Raw genomic sequence first — 24,204 nt, forward strand, 5'->3', positions numbered from 1 at the left:
TTTGATCCCTCACGGACTGATTACCTCTATTGGGATCCTGGGTAAAGGGGTAAAGTTCTCATCAGGCATTCATGGTTGGGGTTTAAGTCAACACTCTCTTACCACGACCATTGGCAATCAGTACTAGTGCATGTCAGGGTTTCTAATCCAATGCAAGGTCATACTAGTAATATACTATATGAAGTCCAGATACTTCTCCTATGGCACCAACCAACTCGGTTTCGTATCATTCGCAACCTAGGAATGAGAACCCTCATGGAATGAATACTGCTATTGGACTCTACTCCCTAACCCTATGGTCATCCACATATTATTGGGGGCGGAAAGCTCTCATGACTCCTCATAACACCCGGGCCGCTCCTTGGACGTTCATGAGCCCAACCCTAACTTATGCAACTCTACGATTGCATGAACAATAGTGGACCACTGAGTCTCCGCACAGACTTATAACTGCTATAGGATGAAACAGAGTCACATCAACATTGTCACGGGTCATTCGGCTTCAATTCCCCTACCAAAAGGGTAATAACATGTAGGGTACCTAGCCATACAATTCTAGACTCCCTAGGTATGTCATCCAGCAGTCATGATAGTGCTAGAGGCATCAGTAAGCATGTGTCCCATACCACAACCCTCTAATATTTTTAAGCAAAGATACCCAATTGGATACCCTTTCCATCACAACTACGCCACATCATTCAAGACCATATCATAACCATTCATTCAATATCATGAAGTGACAAAGTATATAAAGACATCACAAACAACAGGTATATAACAGTAGTATAATGAAGTATACAACTACAGCAAGGTACATGATTAATGAATAATATAGGAAACAATTGATTCATTATATACATGTCATTGCTTATAAACAAGATAGTGTGTCCTTACCTGTAATTAAGTAAAATCTCAATAGAATGCAACCAAACCACAATTATAAGACCTTTAGTAGACTTAGAGAACACATAAACATAGGGTTACAAGAATACACAAGAGTCATGAGTCAAATCAAAGCAATCACAAATCACACACAATCATTGTGACCCAGCCGGTCGCTTGGGTCAAGCGACCGCCTCAAGCAACCGCCCCAGTTAAAATCAATCTTCCAACTCTGAAGTTCAGACTTTTGATCATCCAATTTCAAAATGGTTTTGGGATGATCTTAATCTGAATTTCAGTCTTAACAAGTCTATAACAAAGGTACAAATCAGTAACCTAAAATTGATAGAGATCTATCACCCAAATCACCTCCCTTGATTAGATCCATCTTTTATTTAAATGCAAGAATTCATTTTCAGACAGGATCTCCTCAAGAATATTGAATAGGGAATAGAACTAAACACAATTAGGATATCCCAACATAAAGGAGATGGATCTACACCATTCCAAAGTTGAAAGAAGAGAATGGAGTGAAGGGAATTCACTTACCTCAACCAGATTTGCAAACAAAAGAGGGAGAAAGATCCATATCGCAATCCATGCTTTCCTCACCTTCCAGCACGTGTCTTCTGCCTCCTAATCATCCATAGTAGCAATCCCGAATATAATAATGAGTTAAAAACATGGGATTTGCTATTTATAGAGGACAAGGGGCAAATTAGGGCAAAATCCCACAAGCAAACCATGGCGGTTGCTTGGGGCGGTTGATTCGCCCAATCAACCACCTTAAGCAACTGCGCCCTAGTACTTTGTAGGACATGGGTGCTTTACTCAAGGGGTTGACTCTCAACCTCAAACTAACCCTAAACAACACATTAGGGAGGTCTTACCTTCAATCTAGACAACTTCAAACACCTCTTGACTCCTACTTGGGATGTCATTTCCTAGTAAGGCGGGTTCATCATCAAGAGAATCCAGATCCATGGGTTCAAGGTATGGATCATGAACTTCAATCCGGATACTCCACAACATAATCCGACTTGACCTTCGGGTTATCGGACCTGCAATACGGGTTCTGGGTTAGAAATATGGGGGTTGTTACAGTTTTTCTCTGGGTTTAGCAATTGCAAATCTGGATCATTTCAAATTTGGTTGTTTGGGTTGGTTGAGATTTGAATCCATTGTTCAAGGATTATTTTTGTCATTCAAGATTCAAAGGTGCAAGTAACTAGCCTTCGTCAATAATCTTCTCTCCCCCCTCCATTCCCACTTCTGTCTACCCCTCCATATTCTAAACTTAGGATTTATTCAGCATTTATATATTGTTTTTCCTTTTCCCCTTGTTTCTTGATCAAAGATGCCTACAGTTATGCCTCTTTTTGGTTAATGTTTCCCTTTTCCTTTTATTGTTTTGTTCTGTTTTGTTATTTACTTTCTGCATTTTTTTCCTTTAATATCTATTCCCTTGATCGGTGGATTGTAAACTACAACAAAGGATCCACGATCAAAGTCATCCTAATTATACTCCCCTTCCCACGATCCAGAGTTGACATTCGGATCACTTCCCTTTTATTTATTTATTTATTTATTATTCGCATTTTTTTATTCCTGCCTTTTAATTATGCGTTTTTTATTTATATATTAGATGATGATTGGTTAGGTTATGTTTGTTTTATTTTTAGTATCAATTTGATGGCATTAGATGTATGTGTTAGGACCTCTCATTTAGTTTAATTAATTAGTAAAAATTTTGAATCGTTGCACTCTCGCATTACCATTAAGAGGTTAAGTTCTAAAGTGGCATGTCTCCCTGATATCGACCCGTTAGATACACGATATTGTGCTCTTGTGGTTACTTTGATTTTGCAAACACTTACTATGGGATGTTGGGGCTTAAGAATGAAATGTAATAAGAGATGATTGAAACTAATGAAAATTTTGAATAAAGAGGAAGAAAGTGATAAATTGAAATGTAAGTAAAATTGATTGCAGACTCATGGCTTATATAGAAGGTAGCATGATTATAAGAAAACATTGAATTGTTTAACTTTGTTTCCTATACTAGTATCATGATTAACAATGTCATTTCTTACTGGGTGATTAGATCATTCATTTGTTAATATGCTTTTTAGATGGAATTAAAAAAGACGAAGGCAAAGGTATCATCATTGTCGAGGAGGCAAACAAGTGAAGCTCCGGATTCTGTTTTTGATGTTTTCCTTAGTGCTAATTATAAACTGTAGTTATGTATGTATTAATTAAAGAATGGTTTTGTACCTAAATGATTTTTAATCTTTAAGTCTCAGTGTCCTTAAAGTGTGGATTTCTTTTAGAGATGCCATCAATTATATATAGTAAGTTTAGTTTTGCTTCCGCCATCTTTAAATGTTTATGTTAGAAAGATTATTCTTTTATATATATATATGGCTAAAGTGTAGTTGAACGGACGTGTGAATAGGTTAGCTGAACGGCTTTGAATATTCACCGTCAGATTTGTTAAATTAAATCTGAATTGTCCAATAATATTCATATTTTTTTCTCCCATTATTTATGGGTTAGTTAAGTTTAACCTAATATTACCAATTGTCGATTCTCGTTGGCAGTAACATCTCTTTCTTCTTCCTTTGTTTCTTCTCTAATATAGTTCTTCTACAGGTTTAACACTTTTTTCTTGCTCAGTTTCTTCTTTAATAGAGTTCTCCTACAGGTTCAACACAATTGATTTTTTGGAGAGACTTAGAGGAAAAAGGCTGGTTTTTGTGGGATATTCACTGAACATAAATATGTGGGATTCTCTTGTTTGTATCCTTTGAGATGGAATTAGAAACAAGAAAGAGTCATGAGATCTCAGGGAAGACGAAAATTTCTTTTTCACTTCTTCAAGACAACAGCAAAAGAACCTGCAATCAAAGGGTCCAAACTTGATGAATGTAGATGAAAGAAATTTCAGAGCTGATGGAGATGGAGAGGGAACATAGGAAGAGATAGAGAAGGAACAGAGGAAGAAGAAATTTAACCATTACTCTAACCACCAACGAGTGTTTTTTTTTTTTTTTTTTTTTGAAAATTCAACCGTTGATAGAAGGTTATCTTAATTAACACATAAATAATAGGAAAAAAATAGGAATTTTATCGCATGATTCAGTTAGTCAACAGATCTGACGGTAGAAATTTAGAGTCGTTCAGGTAACATATTCACACATCCGTTCAGCTACCTTCTTTCCTATATATATATGCTTCTTCTAGTAGGTGAAGGCAAAATTTGATCGTGTCACTAACCAATCAAAAATAAAATTCTATACTAATCTAGCTAGTAGAAAGTATGGGTCAAACTACGAGGAACTAAAAGGCTAAGTTACTAAGATTGAGTTCAACAAAACCTAATTTAAAATAAATCTGAATTGTTTTATTTACTTAAGAAAAACACAAAGAAATTAAACTATTAATCAATGCAAAAAACTTTAACTATGAATACGTGAAGATCTTTGGGATTTCGAATTCCCAATAGTTTTTCACTAATCGATATAACTCCACGTTTCAAACAAAGAATGGGCTTTCCTAGATACACCCTATCTTCACAAGACTATCGTCCTTCGCTGAAGCTTGGCACACTTAGTTTGCTTAACTATAGAGCATCTTTGGCTAGACTAAACACAATTAAAAACATCAACTAGAAGACATAGAACCATCAAATTAATGAAAAAAAGCAATGGTTCATCTACATCCCAAAGAAAATGAACTAGCTACTCATTATAACAAAGCTCATAAAACAAATAAAAATGAAATTTAGAGAGAGATTTGTGGTCTTCTTCTTGAGCAATGAGAGTGAGAGATGAGAGAGAAGATCCGCGTTCGTCGTCTTTTTTTTTTTTTTTTTTTTCTTCTTCTCCAGTGGCTGGCTTCTCCTTTTTATATCCTGCATACAATGAATTCGTCCTCTTTACCCATCAAGTCGCTTATTCCTTTAGATTCTGGGAAAACTCAAAACTATAAAGTTGTATATATTTTCGTTATCTTTCCATAGCATCTTGAATCACTAAAATCTAAGTTCCTATGAGATAGATATGCCCAAAATACTCAAGGTGGGTCTGTTTACACGCTTTTCAGATCTTATTACCAATTTTGTTCCTTGGATCCACACATGTTTGCAATTTGGCTAAGATTCATGCTCTCCTTGCATTAATTAAGTTGGATCTCAGCATTCATGATTTCTTGGGCAGCAAGATTGAATCCCATGATTTTATTTTGATTAAAATCCTCTAATATCTAATATATTTGCCAACTTTGCTACACGTTATCTGTAATAACCAAAATCACCTTATTCCTTAAAAAGATACAAAAATATTCAATTAGCTCATTTTTAATTAAGTATGAGAATTAAATCAAATAAATAGTGATAAATGCATGCTTATCAAATACCCCCACACTTAAGTGTTTGCTTGTCCTCGAGCAAAATGAAATAATAAAAGCATTACTGAAAATAAATAAATAAACCTAACTCACTTTCGTAGGAATCATGGTTGCACTTAGCATGTGCAACAAGCCTTTAAACCCCTAGGTTACCCTAGTGAATGAGTTGTGTCTCGTGAATATTTGCAGAGAATATACACACAAAATTCTTTAGTGCTTTTCTAATCGTTATGGCAATAGTAAGAGTAAAAAGATAGATTCCAATCCAAGACAAAAACACTCCATTAAAGATGGAAGGAATATATGCACCCCCACACTTAAGCTCTTTACACCATCTCCTGAGTCTAGCTCTAGGCAAATAATTCAATCGAGAAGTCTCATCTTATCTTTAGCCCACCAGTTCATCCTCAGATAAGACTAATCTAGGTATCAAATAATACCAAGAACTCAGGATCTAAGAAATATTGACCTTCTTAGGCATTTCACCTTTATAAGCTAATTAATTCACTTATTTCTTTAATGCTCACAATTCTAGTCCATGCAATGTCTTGCCTCTTAAGCTTTCTAGATGGCCTATGTAACGAGTGTTGGATCAGCTGCTCTCAAGCTAGATGGCCTTAAGGGACTAGGTGTAGAATACCCCTTGAACTTACTTACTCAATCCAACTAGGCTATAGGCCAAGACTGGACCAAAGACATCCCAACTGTTTGCCGTGAGGCACGATGTTGGTGACACCAAGATCTGGTTACTAAGGAGGTCTAAACATTAAACTTCAACATTTTTTTTTTCTTTTTCACATTGTACTTCAATTCAATTCACATTTAAACAGTCTAAAATCAGTCTCAACTTGTCACCATAAGCACAAGGCAATACAAGACAACTAGATGGTCGAACCTTTTAGACTACCTGGAGTTCCTATTTTTTGATTCAACTTCAGTCTCAAAATGTAAAACCCATTAGTATTCTCTCAAGAGGGTGCTCATCACATCAGATGGAATTTCTAAGACCCTTAAACTCTCATTTCGCATCCAATCAAGCAATCAAAACATTTATCTTACCAAAGCCAGAAAAAATTGGGCATTTTTTTATTATCTTTGTGACAATGCTCTACCAACAATCAATGAGTCTTCCTCGAGTTGACAACCCCCCCCCCCCCACACACACACACTTAAATCATGCAATGACCTTAGTGCATGCAAGATATAAAGGGAAAAAAAAACATAATACAAGCAAATAGAGGAAAGAGTGTGCCCGATGTTTGAAATCATGATAAAGCATGCAACAGTAAAACATAACAAACAAACAAAGAAAAGAACAAGAAATAACATTTGAACAAATGGGTTGCCTCCCATAAAGCGCTAAGTTTAGAGTCTTTAGTCAGACTCAGTGAGAGACTCATGAAGAGTCTTGAGGTAAGTCTTCTAGATCCAACTCCTCAATAAGTTGGCCATCAGCAAGGCCTTCAATATAGGGCTTTAATCGTTGGCCATTAACCATAAAGGTTTGCCCATTTAGTGGGTAACGGATCTCTACCGCACCATGGGGAAATACTTAACAACCACATAAGGACCATCCCATTGAGATCGAAGCTTACCAGGAAATAAGCACAATTTAGAATTAAACAACCACACTTGCTGATCAGGTGCAAAGGACTTCCGAGCAATATGTTTGTCATGAAAGCTTTGGCTCGGTCCTTATAAATGCACGAATTATCATAAGCATCATTACACAATTCTTATAATTCAGATAATTGAAGACGACGAGTAGAACTAGCGTTAGACATATCAAAATTAAATGTCTTAATCGCCCAAAATGCCCTATGCTCAAACTCAATAGGAAGATGACAAGCTTTACCGAAGACTAAATGGTATGGTGACATACCAATAGGAGTTTTATAAGCAGTCCGATAAGCCCATAATGCATCCTCTAATCTAATAGACCAATCCTTGCGGTCAGGTCTAACAGTCTTTTCTAAGATGTGCTTGATCTCACGATTAGAAACCTCCACTTGACCAGATGTTTGATGGCAACCTTATGGGTAATGGAGTATTTCTTCAACAAAGCTCCAACACGCCAATGACGGAAGTGACTACCACCATTGCTAATAATAGCTCTAGGAAAGCCGAAACAACTAAAAATATGGCTCTGGATGAAGGACATCACTCCTTATGATCATTGGTCCTAGTAGCGTTAGCTTCTACCCATTTAGAGACATAGTCAATTGCTACAAGTATGTATTCATTATCAAATGATTTAGGAAAATATCCCACGAATTCAATACCCATACATCAAAAACTTCAACAACAATAATAGGGCTAAGGGGCATCATGTCTCTACAAGAAATATTGCCAACCTATTGGCATCTAAGACATGCTCTACAAAAAGAATGGGCATCTTTAAACAATGCAGGCCAAAAGAAACCGCTCTGCAACACCTTTGCTGTAGTCTTATTACCACTAAAGTGTTCACCATAGGCGAGAGTATGATTCTAAAATACCCCGGATTTCTAACCCGTTAACCCATGATTTAAGGACCGCAAACCTGGGCCTCGAGTTGGCGACAACTATGGGCCATTCGAGTTGAGCCCGAAGGTTCGGAAGTGGATCCAATGATTGTGGATGGCCCTAGTGATGATTTGACAACTCTCATAGATTTTAAAAGAAGAGAGAAGATTAATCAGATGCCGTTAAAAGGCGATTTTGGCACGTCCGTAGATCGGCGATGGAGTGTCCGATTGACGAGATTAAGGTATCCAAACGTAGATACTCGAAAGACCTTTCATTCAAACAAAAAAAATATCGAAATTGGAGTCCATTTGGGCTCCAACCATGGACCGAGCTGTTGGACCGAATTACCGCCCCAAGCCCCCATCCCTTTTCTAGCTCTGGGACAGAACTAGGATTCCGAGTTTTTAAACCCTATTGTATGTTTTAACTCACCTTTAAACTCATGGCACACATTTGGTGGATGACAAGAGGTGACAAGAACTCAAAATTCTTCCATTTGTATTTATATATAAATAAATAAATAAATAAATTAATTAATTAAAAAAGAAAAAGAAAAAACACAATATTAATCATACAAGAATGAACCAAACCTCATACCTGCAACATTAGTTGCCTCCAATACACCCAACCTCATAGGTTCCTACTCACAAATAAGCAAGAGAAAAGAAACTAGAATCTAAACTGAGAGCGTTCCAAATGCCTCAAGATCCAGTTCACACTTTATAGATGATGTCCAAGGCGAATTAATCTTTGAATGTCCCAATTTGGCAGCCTTATTTGCCAAGAAATCAACAGCCTTATTATTTTCCCTATAGCAATGAGAAATCTTCCAAACAATGCTGGCTAAGAATGATTCTAGGCCTCTGCATTGTTGTAGGATGATGCAAGGGATTTCCTTTGCTGTATCAATATCACCACAGCCACTGAATCACATTCAACCCATAGTCGTTGCACCTCCATCCTTTTTGCCCATTCCAAACTTTGCATGAAGGCCTCCATTTCAGCTTCAAAATTGGTTTTAACCCCCAAAAATGTATTGAAGTTAAAAACAATAGCCGCTGCCTCATCTCTAAACACCCCTCGTGCACCAGCTTTTCTAGGATTACCCAAGAAGCATCCATATATATTAAGTTTTACCCACCCTGCAAATGGTGGCATCCAAAAAATATCTTGAGGACAACTAGAGCTCTTAATAGTGAGAGTCAATCCTATCGCCCTTGATTGGGCCAAAACATCTGGTGAGACCATCCATCATTCAATCACATAATCATGATGGACAAGATCGAAGAGAATCTAATGCATCACCCAATCTTTAGAGAGCATCACTTCCTCGAATCTACATTTATTTCGGCAAAGCACAAGTAGTATAGGAGGAAAATACACCCATTCAGCCAAGCAGCCCCTAAAGGTGAAGAGTTTGCTTGTTGTCTCCACCTCTTATAATGGATAAACTATATAAGTTACTGGAAGGAGGGTATGAACCTTTGACCTTGTGGTTAACAACCACATGCTCAAACCAACTAAGCTATTCCAGCACCGCCTCATCTTTATGTTAAAATGCGAATTGCAACATAGAAAATCAAAATTCAAAAAGGGAGGACGGTTCTTTATGAGGGGTCTCATATACAACCACCCTGTGTGGATCATCTTAATCATCTGTTAGTCATTTCGAGTGTGCTTACGCCTACGGATTGTGTAGCCTTAGATAATGATGCCAATGTGACAGATTTGGGATTTGGATCCAAATAGTGCCACCCTAGTCCAAATGGATTTTCACGTACTTTTTTTCCACATTGTTGAGACATTATTGGCTCTGACTTCTTTTTTGGTTATTCGGTATTTTTTTGCATCAGGTTGGATGCCTAGTGGAGAGTTTTTTTTTTTTTGGGTAGAAGAAAAACATTTCATAAATTAAAGATGAGTACAATTACAAATACTAAATATTGTTCTATTACAGTTATCCTGTAAAGTAGTTGCTATATTCGCATACTTTTCAAAATAAACCTGGAGCATTGGATTTGGGATTTTCTCATAGTTCACCAGTTTTGTCAATCTTGCCAATTCCATTAACCTAGGTAGTTCCCCAAGAGACCATTTTTCTCTTGATGGCCAAGGTAATAGATCTGCAATTTGGGAATTTCTAGTATCTGTAGTCCATTTTCATCCGCTGCTTCTATCCCCTTTTGTATTCCAAAAAGCGTGTTCTCCAAGATCCCTTTCTGTTGTCCTTTACCAAAATTGATAGACACTAGATGTCCATCTTTGCATAGTCCAACGCTCCAGCCTGCTTCACCTAGATGTTGGTTATATACCCTTGCACAAGATTAAAAGTTTTTGTTAGATTTTGGTGTCAATGTGCACCAATTTTCATCTATACTATCATTTACACAATTTATCTGAATGGGTAAAGGCAAGGTGTCCTCCTCCTTTTGTTTTTGGAGCTCCTTGGTCCATCTTTTAATGTTTCCTAGCACCACAAGGGGATTTGGTGTTTTATTATTGAACACCCTTTCATTGCTTTCTCTCCATATGAAGTATCATGCTATTATGAAGATAGACATAAACCATCTTGATCTGCCCTTGCTTAATTGTGAACTCATGTTGTGACACCAACTCAAAATGGATGTGTTCGTCTAGTTTTCTGTTCGTAGCCCCAATGGTCCTGCTGCATGAACCCTTTTTCCCCATTTGCATGATATCAAGATATGCCAAATTGTCTCTTCTCCATTTCCTCATATTGCACACTGAGATTGAGTTTGCGACTATTTGGCTAATGTTGCTCGAACTGGTAACCCTACATTTAAAACACGCCAAAAGAAAACTTTAAATTTAGGGTGCATTGGTAATTTCCACATTGGTTCCACCAATTGCAAATTGGTCTTCGTGATTAATGAAACATTGTTTCATTATTGCACAATAAGCCATTTTGGCTGAAAATTCTCCATTTGGAAAAATCGATGAAGATCAAGAATCTTCTTGTTCAGATAAAGGTATTGAGAAATTTATCACTAGGTTTTCATTTGTTGTTGTTTGCCTCCCTTCTCTATTCTGCCTTTGTTGATCATCTGCTACTTCTACCACAGTTGCCTGTCGAGGCATCTTGAAAAGTCGTGCTCCCTCGATAATCTTTGTTCATGATGTTGTTCTTGAGGATGTTCCCAGGGGTCGAACCAAAACGATGTTCTTCGGCCGTTCCCGACTACTCTTCTCACCATCGTTTTTAACATCGGAATGATGTTTGTTATGTTGTTCCAAACCCATGATCCTTTTTCCTTGTTACTTTGGGATCAAAGATACTGTGATTCTTGAAATACTTTGCTTTGATGACCTGAACCCATATCGCCTTTGGATTCATAAGGATTCGCCAACCTTGTTTAAGAAGCAAAGCCATATTGTAGTCCTCCACTTTCTTGAATCCCATTCCTCCCATAGCTTTGGGCTTACAGAATTTTCCCCAAGCTATTAGATTCATCTGCCTGTTTTTCTTGGGTTGTCTATTCCAGAATCTTTGGCAGATCGTATCTATTTTTTTGCACGTTGTTTTTGGGAATTTCAAGAATTGCATCTGAAAAAGCGCATTAAAACCCCTCTCCCAGCAAAGGATAAATTCGTCGCCTTCCATATTGTCATCTTCTTTGCCATCCGGTCCACCACCGTTTGTAATGTTTTTGCTTTCGTTGTACCCTGCATTAGATTTGATCCTAGATATGTAGTCCCCACCTTTGTCGCCCTTAAGATTGATGTATCGGTTCCTTTCTTCCCTGCATTCCGGACCCCCGTTTTTCTAAGTTGTCTCCCCCGGTCCTATTTCCCCCTTTGGCCCTCTTCTTCTCTCTGGAGAAGGTATCATCTGCAAAAAAGAAATGTGAAATCTCCAGAGCTCCCCTCCCAACTTTTATTCCACTCATAAGTTTCAAAGATTTGTACTCATCAAGGAGACGAGATAAAATCTCCATTATGAATAGGAACAGATAAGGGCTAAGAGGGCATCCCTGCCTCAGACCCCGAGCTCCCGAAAACCAAGAGTAGGGTGATCCTTTAATTTTGACTGAGAAAGTAGGAGAGGAAATTAGCTCATTAATAAGCCTGCACCATTTATCATCAAAGCCCAAGAAATGGAAAAGTTTGATTAAAACAGCTCTATCAACCCTATCATAGGCTTTTGGCATATCCAATTTTAAAGCAATGAAACCTTTCTTGCTGCGTGTGTTGCGCATATAGTGGAAAATTTAATGTGCCACCATATTATTGTCTGTGATCTGTCTTTGGGCCAAACAAAGGCCCCTTGACAAAGAAAGATAATACCTGACAACAGAACTTTCAATCTTCTAGCAAAGATTTTGGCAATTATTTTGTATGAAACATTACAGAGGCTAATGGGTCTAAAATCAGCTACAGCAATTGCATTTTTTTCTTTGGGATGAAACACAGAAGGGTATGGTTAACCCCGTGAGGTAGGATTTCATTAGAGAAGAAAGCATATACAAATTTGCAAAACTCCTCATTAATTAGGTCCCAAGATTTTTGATAGAAAAACCCATTAAAGCCATCAACCCCAGGGGATTTGTGTGGTTCCATAGAAAACACTGGCCTCCTTAACTTCTAACGGCAATTTAGAGAGAGATCTACCCTCCAAATTGATGTGTGGAAAAAGGCATTCGATGAAGTCAGGATCTAAAGTCACTAAGGATTGATATAGCCTTTGCATATATTTAGCAAAGACCCCGGCAATCTCCCCTGGGGTCGTAAAACTTTGCCCCCCATCCACTATAACCGAAATACCCCTTTTATTAAGATTGATTTTGCTCTTTAAATGAAGAATCTAGTATATCTATCCCCATCATATACATACCTCGAGACTTTTGGAACCAGAACATTTCTTTTGCCTCTAAGGCCCATGCCATCCTTTCTTTCTTCTCCTTAATGAGCTGCCAATCCGGACTCCCCTGTTGCTCCAGGACGTCTACTTCAAGAGCCGATCTATGGAAAATGTTGTCCACCAATCCGAAAACAGAAATTCCATTTTTTTAAGAATCTAGACACTACGACCAACTTTTCATTAAACGGAATATCATGATTCCTCAACCATTCATTCTGTAAGTCAATTGGGAACATGGGGTGTGAAAACCAGGCATTTTGAAAGTGGAATAACTTGCAGTTGTAAGTAGAACCGCCTAGAGGTTTGAGAATAATGGGGTTATGGTCTAAGCCAGCAGCGGGTAATTTTTCCACTTGTGGATTAGGAAAAGAACTTACCCAACCAGGGGAGGCAAAGATCCTATCCAACTTTTCCTTAATCAGATTGGGTGGTTTTTGCTTATTTGTCCAGATGCCTAGTGGAGTTAATAACAACTTTATCACCCTAATTTCTAAAGAGGAGGTCATGAAGTCTTTAGATAAATTTATGCCTATATGTATGGCAAATTTTGTGGTGAAGGTCCTGTAAAAAATATTGGATGCTAGACTTAGTTGGTTTCTACCCCATTTGGTTTTTAAAGAGCAGGAGTGCATTTCATAAAGGAAAATTATTTGAGACAATATTTGCCTTGCCTCAGAACTCATTTAGTTGTTGAAAATTGATGTTTGAAAGGCTTATTGATGCAATCTTGTGTTGACATCATTCATCCAAGCTTGGAAAGCCAAGAGGGCATGATTTGGAAAGCCTTGGACAAAATATGATGGTTCCTACTATTTAAATTATTATTATATTTATATTCTTTCATTTAGGTAACTAGTATATGTAAAATCCTTCTATTCAGAGAATTAGCATATTTGCTATCTCTATAGTTAAATAACTAGCATATTTGCTAGATATCTGATTAAGTTATTAGTATATTCTCTTCACCCTAAATGAGAAGGTTGTTTTATAGTGTTATTTAAACTATAATTTTCATTTCCTTTATATGTAAGCCCTTGTGGCCAATTACTCATGGAAAGCAATGGAAGAATCATTTAGCTCATATTGAGTTGATTTGGACCTTAAAGAGTCTTTTATCTATAGCCTTGATGAACTACTCGCCATTTTGAAGAATGAAGCCCCAATCCTTTTTTTCTTTTTTTTTTTTTGTTTATCCACCATGTCAATCCTGGCGATCCTAGGGTTGATCCTAGTATTGCATCACTTATGACTCACTATCATGGGAGTTCTTGTTTCAGATTCTGTAGAGGTTCAGTTTCTTAGAAAAATTAAGGGGGTGGTGAGGACTATACTCTGTTCTTCTCACATCTCTGGTAATCTGGGAGTCGCATCATTTGGTATTTAAAGTCAGTGTCCCTGCAGTTTGTTTGCTATCTTTTTTTTTTTTTTTTTGGTAAAGATACTATCATTCAACAACATAGGAAGGCAAGAAATCAGAATTACAAATGTCTGATAGCCAAGAGGTGGAAAGAGGCCAGCTGATCCTCCCTCTAGAGGCAGCAGCCTTCCTTGCCAAAGAGTGTGCTACAAGATTACACTCCCTGGGACTAAAAGAGAAAGAACAAGACAAAAAGTAAGAAGATAAGTGAGTAACATCCTCCACAATAGGTTTCAAACTGACAGAGGTAAGACAGGGATTGTGCAGCCAACGAACAACCTCCTGGCAGTCACTCTCCACAACAATATAATCAACGCCTTCAGCAGCAGCTGCAAGTAGCCCCTCTCGAATACATAATAACTCTCCTTCAGACACCGAACCGAAGTCTGATTGGAGTGAAACGGCAAGAGTGGGCATCCCTGTGTCTTCACTAAGTACAAAACCCAATCCTCCTTTCTTTCCTCGTGTAGCAGCATCAGTTTGTTTGCTATCGATTGCACATAACAGAACAGAGCCTGTGACACTGTTATTCCTCTAGGTAGCTTACACATAAGTGAATCAAAGAGTAAAATCCAAGATAAAAATAAGGGTGGGGAATGTTGATAAACAAACCAATCCTGGGATTCGAAGTGTGTGAGAGATTTATCTAAAGATATGAGATGGAGGAGATGGAAGCTCTAGGAAATTCGGAGGTGCCTAGGGAATCGGTCTTCTTGCGTTTGAAGCCTCCAGAGGTGCCTACCAATGGGGATAAATCTTATGCGGGAGTAGTGGGGAGTTCATTGTTGCCTGAGATCGATTCCCTCCCTTCTCCTATACAAGCGGGTAAGTTTCGCAGGATTGTAATCCCGCAACAGGAATACGAGCTGCAACGAAATCAGTTCCGTTTTTCGTTGATTGGGCGAGCTAATTTTCGCATCACTACCATGGATGAATTGCGAGAGCTAGCTAGGGGTGCTTGGAAATTATCTCAAGGGGTGATCTTACATTCATTGGGGAAAGGGTTTATCATCTTTCAGTTTCATAGTGAGGTAGATATGACTGAGGTGTGGCACAAAGGTTTTTGGAATGTTGGAAAGCAATACATTTGTTTTCAGCGATGGAGGCCGGATTTTAATATCCACTCTCCTCAACCAGCAGGTAAGTTGGTGTGGGTTCGTTTCCCTGATTTACCTCTTGAGTATTGGCATGAGAAAGTGCTTCTTTCTATAGCAAAATCTGTTGGGAGACCTGTTTCTCTTGATAGACGAACTCGTCTTGGTTCTATTGGTCATTATGCTCGAATTTTGGTTGAATTGGAGGTCGATGCTGTTCGAGTGAATGAGGTTCAAATTGAGCGCCTTGAACCAGGAACTCTTCGAGTTTTTAGTTTTCTTCAGAAGGTAATTTTTGAGGATGATATTCTGCGGTGCTCACGGTGTAAGCGAGAAGGCCACCTGGGTCTTCATTGTAGGTTTGCTTCAAACGATTCTGTGGATGGTTTGCAGGTTCAGCCCTCTATCGTTCTGCAGAAAACCTCCCGGCGAGATAATCCTATTGTGGATGGGATTCCTACTGACGGTGTGAGAGTTCAGATTCCAAGCTCACTTCAACATCAGATTCGTGTGGCTCTAGAGGTGGCGGGTTTGGAGGACTCTATTTCATCCAATGAGGGTGCGGCAAATTCAATTTCAAATTTCAATTCAAATTTCAAATCTACAAGGTTGGTTCCCTCTGATGTGGTGATCGCGTCTAGCGAGAACTCTTCTCTTGATCTTTCTCTCTCTCAAAGTCATCCTTTTCAACTTCAAAAAATTTTAGATAAAGGCAAGAGTTCGATGTTGGTTGGTAATCTTTCAAAGAACGTGGTTACCTCTGTTGGTCCCACGACTAACCAACTTCCACCTAATTCGGCCACTAAGGATATTGGCTCTTTTGAATGGTTTGAAAAGCTTAATGAGAGGCCTTGTGGGGCCCTGCTGAATGCGGTTAGAGTGGAAGACTCTTCTACGGAACAGAATTCGGTTTATGTGGAAGACTTTTCTACGCAACAAAATTCGATTAGATTGGAAGAAACTGCATTGGACGTGAACTTTAGTTTGGAGCTTCAAGTGGGGTCATGCGGGGCCCAACATAATTTGAATAGTTTTGAAGCAGCTTCTTTGGCTGTGGACTCTAGTTTTGAAATTCAAAATTCCTTAGATGCGGCAAAGTGTTTTAATTCAATTGGTAAACTTCCTTTGGGGAGTTCACACAGATAAGCTGGAAAGTGGTTCGGCCACTCCTTTTGAATTTCAAAAAGTGCTTGTTGCAGGTAAGAGTTCTATGCAAATTGGAAACCCTTCTTTGGGGTGTTCATTGGTGGGACTTGAAGTTGTAAATATTATTAGAAGTTCAGCCATTGAAGGAAATACGGAGGATGATTTGGACTATTGTGGGGCCCATCAGAATTCGACCAGGCTGGAGAGTTTGGCCAATGATGAAACTTTGCAATTGAAAGTAGTTCTTCCACTTTCGTCTTCGTCTATATCAGTGCGGGTTGAAGGTTCTCCTCGTCGGAAACTTGGTCATCCGAAGAAGAAGGCTCACGTAGTGAAGAAAGTAGTAACAAGTAAAAAGGGTTCGATAGCAGAGGAATTCAAGAAGGTAGATGCAGCTTTAGCGAAAATATCCACAGTGCATCAGAGCCTCCCATTGGGAGAGGATAGTGTTGCTATGTAACTATTGTTATGAAGCTTTTCTTAAAGATCTTGATTTGGATGCATCTAGACGTCCTACATTTCGTTTTTGATGATTTAGTTGTTGTCAATTATGAGTAGGAACCAGTGAGGAAGGGTGTATTGGGGGCAACTGTTGTTGCGGGTGAGCAAGGTAGGTACTAATTGCTGTATTTCTTTTCTTTTTCTTATTTTCGTTATAAAATGACCCTTTTAGCGAAATATATATATATATATATATATATAAAATCTTTCAGCCCCTTTTGTATCCAAAGCTATCCATTTCGTAGCCAAGCGCCTCATGTTTTTTCATCATCATTGATGTTTAATGTGTTGGTCTAAGACAAACTGAAGTGTCAGCTCCTTCTCCTGGTACTATCATTACATAGATCTTGGAAGAGTTTTATTATTGTAGGTCTCAAAATAATTTGCATAGCTGCCTTGAAGAGTTGTTGCAAGCGTCCTTAAAGAATCGCCTTACACTTGTCTCAATCTTCTTCCGTTATCAACCTTTAGATGATGGCTCGAATTTGGGGTCAAATTCTTTTCAACTTGGGGAGAATGATGCAATCTTGCATTGAAATCATCTATCCAAGCTTGGAAAGCAAAGTGGCTTGATTTGGAAACCCTTGGATGAAATATGATGGTTCCTACTATTTAAATTATTATTATATTTATATTCTTCCATTTAGGTAACTAGTATTATGTAAAATCTTTTTATATAGATAATTTGCATATTTGATATATCTATACTTAAATAACTAGCATATTTGCTAGATATCTGATGAAGTTATTAGTATATTCTCTTTACTCTAAATGAGTTTGAAGATTTCAAAAATCTACAACTTTCAAATCTATAGAGTCATAATTCATAAAATTAACTGTTTGGTTAACTGAACATGTGGAATGAAATTTGTTGACTCATCTATAATTTTTCTAAATACAAAAATGTTTAGTGTTTTTATAGTAGGGATGAAATCTTTGGATTTCACCTCATACCCATAAATCTACAAATTCATGTTTTTCACAACCAAACAGGTATAAATCTCGCATTCATGAATCCAGAGATTTCAAATCTCTGGATTCATGTAACCAAACATACACTTATTTGTGTTACTTAAACTATAATTTTTATTTCCTTTATATGTAAGCCTTGTGCCAATTACTCATGGAAAGCAATGGAAGAATCATTTAGCTCAAATTAACTATTTGGACCTTAAAGAGTCTTTTATGTGTAGCCTTGATGAGCTACTCGCCATTTTGAAGAATGAAGCCCCAATCCTTTTTTTTTTTTTTTTTTTTTTTTTTTTTTTTTTTTTTTTTTTTAATCCACCATATGGATCCTGGCAATGCTAGGGTTGATCCGCAATCCTAGGGTTGATCCTTGGATTGCATCACTTATGACTCACTGTCACGGGAGCTTTTGTTTCAGGTTCTGGAGAGGTTCAGTTTCTTAGAAAAATGAAGGGGGTGAGTGAGGACTTTACTCTCTTCTTCTCTCATCTGTGCGAAAATGTGGGCTAATTGGGTATTTCGGTGTGAGAAGAGGACTGCAACAAGGTGATCCAATATCATCTATGCTTATTATTATTACAGAGGAGGTCTTATGTCAAAATCTGAAGGCAATGGTGTGTGCTGATTTGTTAAAAATGATGGCAAGGCCAAGACGGGTGTGAGTTCCTTATTTTCTTTCAATTATTGCAGATGTTATTTATATTCTGTAATGCAGCCATGAAGTATGTGAAGAATCTGAAAATTGTTTTGAACAAGTTTCAAGAATTTGAGGTCAATAGATTTAACTTTGAAATAAGTAAGATTTTTTTTGGATAAATTGCCCCCTCCATGTAGGAGATGTTGTAGATGCAAGCTTCCATGTCTCCACAGGGTACTCAGGGGTGGAGTTATTTATAGGGCAGGCATCGAAGGACAAGTTTATGCCAATGCTTGATAGAATAAAATCATGCCTATAGGGGTGGAAATGAAAATTGCACGTGTTGCGTCTAGAACTTCTTCGAGGGCCGGATACTGAGATGACCGCCTTAAGAGCTCTCTAGCCAAGTTGGAATAACTGGAATGCCTGCACTCACAAAGAAACCAAGAACGGTCCGGCCAAGTTTTGGCCAGGGAACCGCCTCCGACGCCCAAGTCAGCCTAGGCAACAATAAGAGTTCTTGAGAGAGTTATCAAGAATGTAATGAATAAATGATCAAATGAATTCTCGTACCTTTCTCCATGTAGGAGGTGGGTTTATATAGAAGATACCTGGAAGCGGCGCTTCCTTGAGTTTCGGATCGTCAATTGAAGGGTGAGTGGGATGACTTCGGAGTTACGGCTCCTTCTTTGGCGGACCAGATAGAGCCGTTATCCGATAGCTCATCTCCCCATTTCTCGGAACGGTCTTACTGAGTAGTTATCTGTAACTAACTCTCTTGATCTGGCCGTTTTCTTCAACGTTTCTCTTGGACTTAGTCCAAATGGGCTTCTTGAGCTTATTCCGTGCATGTTCCTTGAAGGGGTGAATATGCTTCCTCCCGAGGGGGTCAATAAGCTTCCTCCCGAGGGGGTTTTCTGTGCTTCTCAAGGGAGAACACTATTCCTCCCGAGCATGCAAAAGACACATGTCCCGAGGGGGTATGTGTTTTACTCCAGAAGGGATTCTCAGAATCCTCCTAAGAGGACTCTCTATCCCGAGTGGGGGTTGTACGTTCGTCTCGGGGCCCCCCTAAGGCTATATGTTCTCCACAAAAGCACGCAACCAGAGCAAAGTAATTTAGGTTGGAAATTTCTTCCATGACGATCCACTCTTTTTCCGTTTTTTTTTGTGGTCTTCGGGAATCATTAAAATTGCAAAACAATGGATGAGTAATCTTCTATGGATTGAAAAAATTGATGAACATAGGATGGTTACCATAAAAAGGGCCCATCTGTGTAGACCGAAGTAGGAGGGAGGTCTTGGTCTTAAGAGGCTTAGGGATGTGAATATGGCATGCTTGTGCAGATGGCATGGAAGATTAGACATGAATCTTCTATCTTGAGCTCCTTTCTAAGAGCAAGAGTGGTCTCCAAGGATGGTTTTCTAAAGGGGTGTCCAATCAGCATTACTTCCTGGTTTGGTGAAAGTAATGGAGGTGGTTGGGGCCAATATCAGTATACGTGTGGGAGTGAATTTCTTGACAGATTAATGATTGGTGTCATTCAACATTGTGGATTGCATCCCTGTTCGGAAGGAGGCCTTTAAGGAGTATTCTCACCTGGTCACAGATTATGTACATCAGGGCTAGTGGCATTTTCCTCATGATCAATCTGATGCCATGAGATTAGTGTTAGAAATGACTAGTACTATGGAGCTGCCTTTAGTGAGAACTGATGGTAGATGCTATTGGGGTCTTGAGTTAGATGAGGAATTTACCATCCGATGTGCTTGGAAGAAATGCATAAAGTAGAGTGGTTCAAAGAAGCATGATGTATTCACCCCAGCTTGGGTCTTTCGTGTGGTCATGTCGGAGCCGTAGTTTGGGTCCTAAAAATTAGAAGAGGCATTGGGGCAACATGAGTTTGCAGTTATTCGAAGACTGGGCATTTAGGTGCAGGTTCAGCCTCAAAGGGACCATTAGAGAGTCGGTGGTTGCTCCACCTCCCCCATGTTGCAGCCGTGCAAGTTGAATATTGATGGGTCATCTTTCGGGAACCCTGGACATGCAAGGCCTGGTGGTGTGCTATCAAATTATGCAGCTATGGTGATTGGTCACTTTTGTAGTTACTTGGGAGTGATGAGGTCTAGTATACAGGCTGAGTTTGAAGCTTTAATTCATGGGCAATGTTGGCCAGATTGCATGATATCTTAAACTTGGATATAAATGGATTTGGTTGCAATCCTTTGGACTGTGTAACGAAGGAAATTTCTGTGGATGATAATGCAGCAATGGCAAGGGTTGCAAGAGTACTTGGAATCGATACAGTAGAAGATAACCCACCACTATTATGAGACCAATCCAATAGCGGTTTATTTGGTTAAGTCAGCAGCAAAGTATAGAGTTTTAGATAATGTCTTGGATTGGCCACCTCATATTCATATGTCATTTCATTGGGAAGCAATGCAGCAACCAAGACTTCAGTTTCCATAGCTTTCGTATGTTTTTTTGAGCTGCTGATTAGCAGTTGTTTATTTTCAGATGTGAGATTTTGATCAGTTTTCTTAAAGAGCGATCTTGTTGACAAGTGTTTTCATGACTAAGTTTTTCGCACTCATAAGGAATTGGTGAGCATTGGGTGTATAAGGGGCAACTATTGTTGCAGGTTTGGGAATGTTTGATTCATTATAATACTTTTTCCGCAATTATAATGAAGCTGATCATCCTATTAGAAAAAGAAAATAAAAAAATCTCTTCCTAAGAGGTCAAGATGGGACGAATATAATCATTCCTCCACACCATATGTGAAAATAAATAAACAGCCAGTTTTCTTGTTTTTGGGTTTGAACGCTAATAACCTAAACTATTTCAACAAAGATGGTTCTCCACTTCCTCGCGTGAAGTATTATTTATGTATGAGAGATACAGAAAGGCAGTTTCTTATACGTCTAGAGCTGTTATTGGAAGAAGTTTCTTATACGATAAGAGCTGTTATTGAAATGAAGATTCGCTGCAAGCTGTCATTGAAATGAAGATTCCCTACAGAAAATAATTGCTTATTAAAATGTGTATGTAATTATTCATAAAGGTTTCCAATAGCATTACTTGTATATATAATTGTTAGGGAAGATTGTTTACCAAGAAAAAAATTGTAAGGGAAGATTCTTTGAACAAGTAATTGGAGCAGATAACATACGGTGTGATACGTAGTGGGTATCAATATATGTATTAAAATAATTTTGAAGAATAAGAGAAAGATTGATGAATGAGTCAATCTTGCCAGAGAAAACGTTTTCCACGAAATAAGAAGAAAGACTGATGAATAAGTCAATCTTCGCAGATAAAAACATTTTCCAAGAAATAAGAAGATATAAGGTTCCTTCTTCCTTCTATAAATAGACATCCAACTTTGAGTTAATTGCAACAGGCAATAGGATTGAGAGAAATTTAAAATTCTTGTCTTCCATGGCCTTTCATTACTCCCTTTCCGTTCCATTCTTCTTGCAACTGTTCTTCCTTTCTTTTTCTTTGCTGGTTTTTTTTCAGAGAATGTTGACGCCTATGGATTCACAGAGATGAAGAAGAATCTTGAATTCCAGTCTCAAGTTGTCACACTTAGCTCCTTGGTGGCAGCCGATGAGTGCTCGACTCCAGCCAAAGGTGATTGATCTCTTTTAAGTTTGTGTTTTTTGTGTTGTAAGGGTAGCTGAGATGGTAACCTTTCAATGAAAAAAATTGTTCTTAGTCATTTGGTTTAACAAAAATTTCATCAGGCCATCCAGTATTATTGTCAATCCATTATCCAATTTGTACAAACCCAGCAATTTAAGAGCTCTTAGATGACTTCAAAAAGTCAACGAACATCTTGGTGCAAAGGAAATTAGTAGATGAACAAATATAATAGTGTACAACGAATTGAAAAGGAATCCTTTGTATGGTAGTTAGCTCCCTACCCCTTAAAAAAATTATCAATTATTGACACTGGTTATCTTCTTGTCTACGTTTTCAGGAGAAGAAATCTCAAGCAACCTAATGCAAGTGGCTCACAAGTATGGACCTTGCTCGCCATTGAAGGAAGGGAAATCAAAAATGCCCAGTATTACCGAGATTTTAATGCATGACGAAACTCGAGTGAAGTCCATCAATTCCAAAGTTTCAAACCAACAGTCATCTGTAGCAGATTCTTCAGTAAGCATTCCCGCCAACTCTGGCGAATCCCTAGGGACTGGAAACTATGTTGTCAATATTGGATTAGGAACACCAAAGCAGAATTTCGTAGTAGAATTTGACACAGGTAGTGATCTCACTTGGGTCCAATGTCAACCATGCAACTCCAGCAGTTGTTATACCCAACAAGATCCTTACTTCAACCCTTCTGCATCGGCTACCTATTCCACTACCACCTGTGGCTCCTATGCTTGCTCGCAATTGAATGCAGCAGGCTATGCACAGTCATCTTGTACAACCACTTGCCTCTACCAGGTCACATATGGTGACGGATCTTCTTCTACTGGGGACTTCGTAACTGATACACTAACACTATCTTCCTCTGATTCAGTCTCTAATTTTGAATTCGGCTGTGGTCACAACAACAATGGCCTATTTGGTACTACAGATGGTCTACTAGGTCTTGCACGGACCAATATATCTATAGTATCACAGACTGCTCTAAAGTATGGAAAGAATTTCTCTTATTGTCTTCCATCTACAAGCAGTTCCACTGGCTTTCTTGCATTTGGTAGTCAAGTCGGTTCCTCCTCTTCTAGTGTTCAATATACTCCATTACTAACAAGTTCGAACTACCCAAATTTCTATTTCCTAAATATGACTGGTATAAGTGTCGGAGGGCAGAAGCTATCCATTTCACAGTCAGTTTTTACAACTGCAGGAACTATAATAGATTCTGGAACTGTCATCACTCGATTGGCACCAAAGGCCTATTCAGCTCTTCGGTCGGCATTTCGTCGGGCAATGTCAAGTTATCCCCCTTCTCCACCATACTCACTGTTCGACACTTGCTATGACTTGTCTGGATACACTACAGTATCGGTACCAACCATTGTGTTCCATTTTAGCGGAGCAGCTGACTTGAATGTGGATGTATCTGGGATTCTATATGTCATAAGCTCAACTCAATACTGCCTGGCTTTTGCTGGAAACACTGTTTCTACTAGTTTTCAAATCTTTGGAAATTATCAACAACACAAATTTGAGGTGGTTTATAATGTTGCGGGAGGAAAGATTGGATTTGGTGCTGGGGCTTGTACTTAATAAGGGAACATTCATTTGTATTATAGAGATCATTTGCCCAGAAATCAAGCAAGTGATTGATCACCCATGGAAACATAAAAGAGCATCAAGTGTAGATTTGGCATTGATGCTGGCATCTTTCCTTTCCTTTGGTCTTGTTGTATCATCCTTAGGATTGTTTTCCCCTCCCTTAATTTGCTGTACCATCCTCTAAATTATTTTCTCTGTTCAATAAATAAAGAATAAAAATGTGAAACTGTCACAACTGATGAAACTTAAGATTTGTTGTTATTTAATTGGTTAAAAAAAAGAGTTTCTTGTTATTTTATGTTTTTTGAAGTGCCATTTTAACTAACTCAACTACAAATTTCAACGGGTGAGGATGACGCCCAAGATGCCTAGGTTTGCTCTAACTATGCATAGTTGAAAAATGTTTAAAATTTATGTATATTATTTTAATATAAAATATATGTTTTATTTACGTTGTTTTTTTTTTAAAAAAATTAATCTTACTCTTTCTCAATTACATTG

The 24,204-nt window shown here is 38.3% G+C and overlaps 1 protein-coding gene across 1 annotated transcript; it reads left to right on the top strand.

The window, feature by feature from the left end:
* Positions 1-21,813: 21,813 nt before the first annotated feature.
* Positions 21,814-23,938, top strand: LOC149007627 (aspartyl protease family protein At5g10770-like). The gene is made up of 2 exons (XM_089166067.1): positions 21,814-22,083; positions 22,433-23,938. Exons 1-2 carry the CDS (start codon positions 21,999-22,001, stop codon positions 23,692-23,694), a joined length of 1,347 nt encoding a protein of 448 aa, XP_089022193.1. The 5' UTR covers positions 21,814-21,998; the 3' UTR covers positions 23,695-23,938.
* Positions 23,939-24,204: the final 266 nt, after the last annotated feature.

The sequence above is a fragment of the Hakea prostrata genome, chromosome 8, assembly GCF_041222555.1.
Source record: "Hakea prostrata isolate BN-2017 chromosome 8, UWA_Hpros_2, whole genome shotgun sequence".
Taxonomy (NCBI): Eukaryota; Viridiplantae; Streptophyta; class Magnoliopsida; order Proteales; family Proteaceae; genus Hakea; species Hakea prostrata.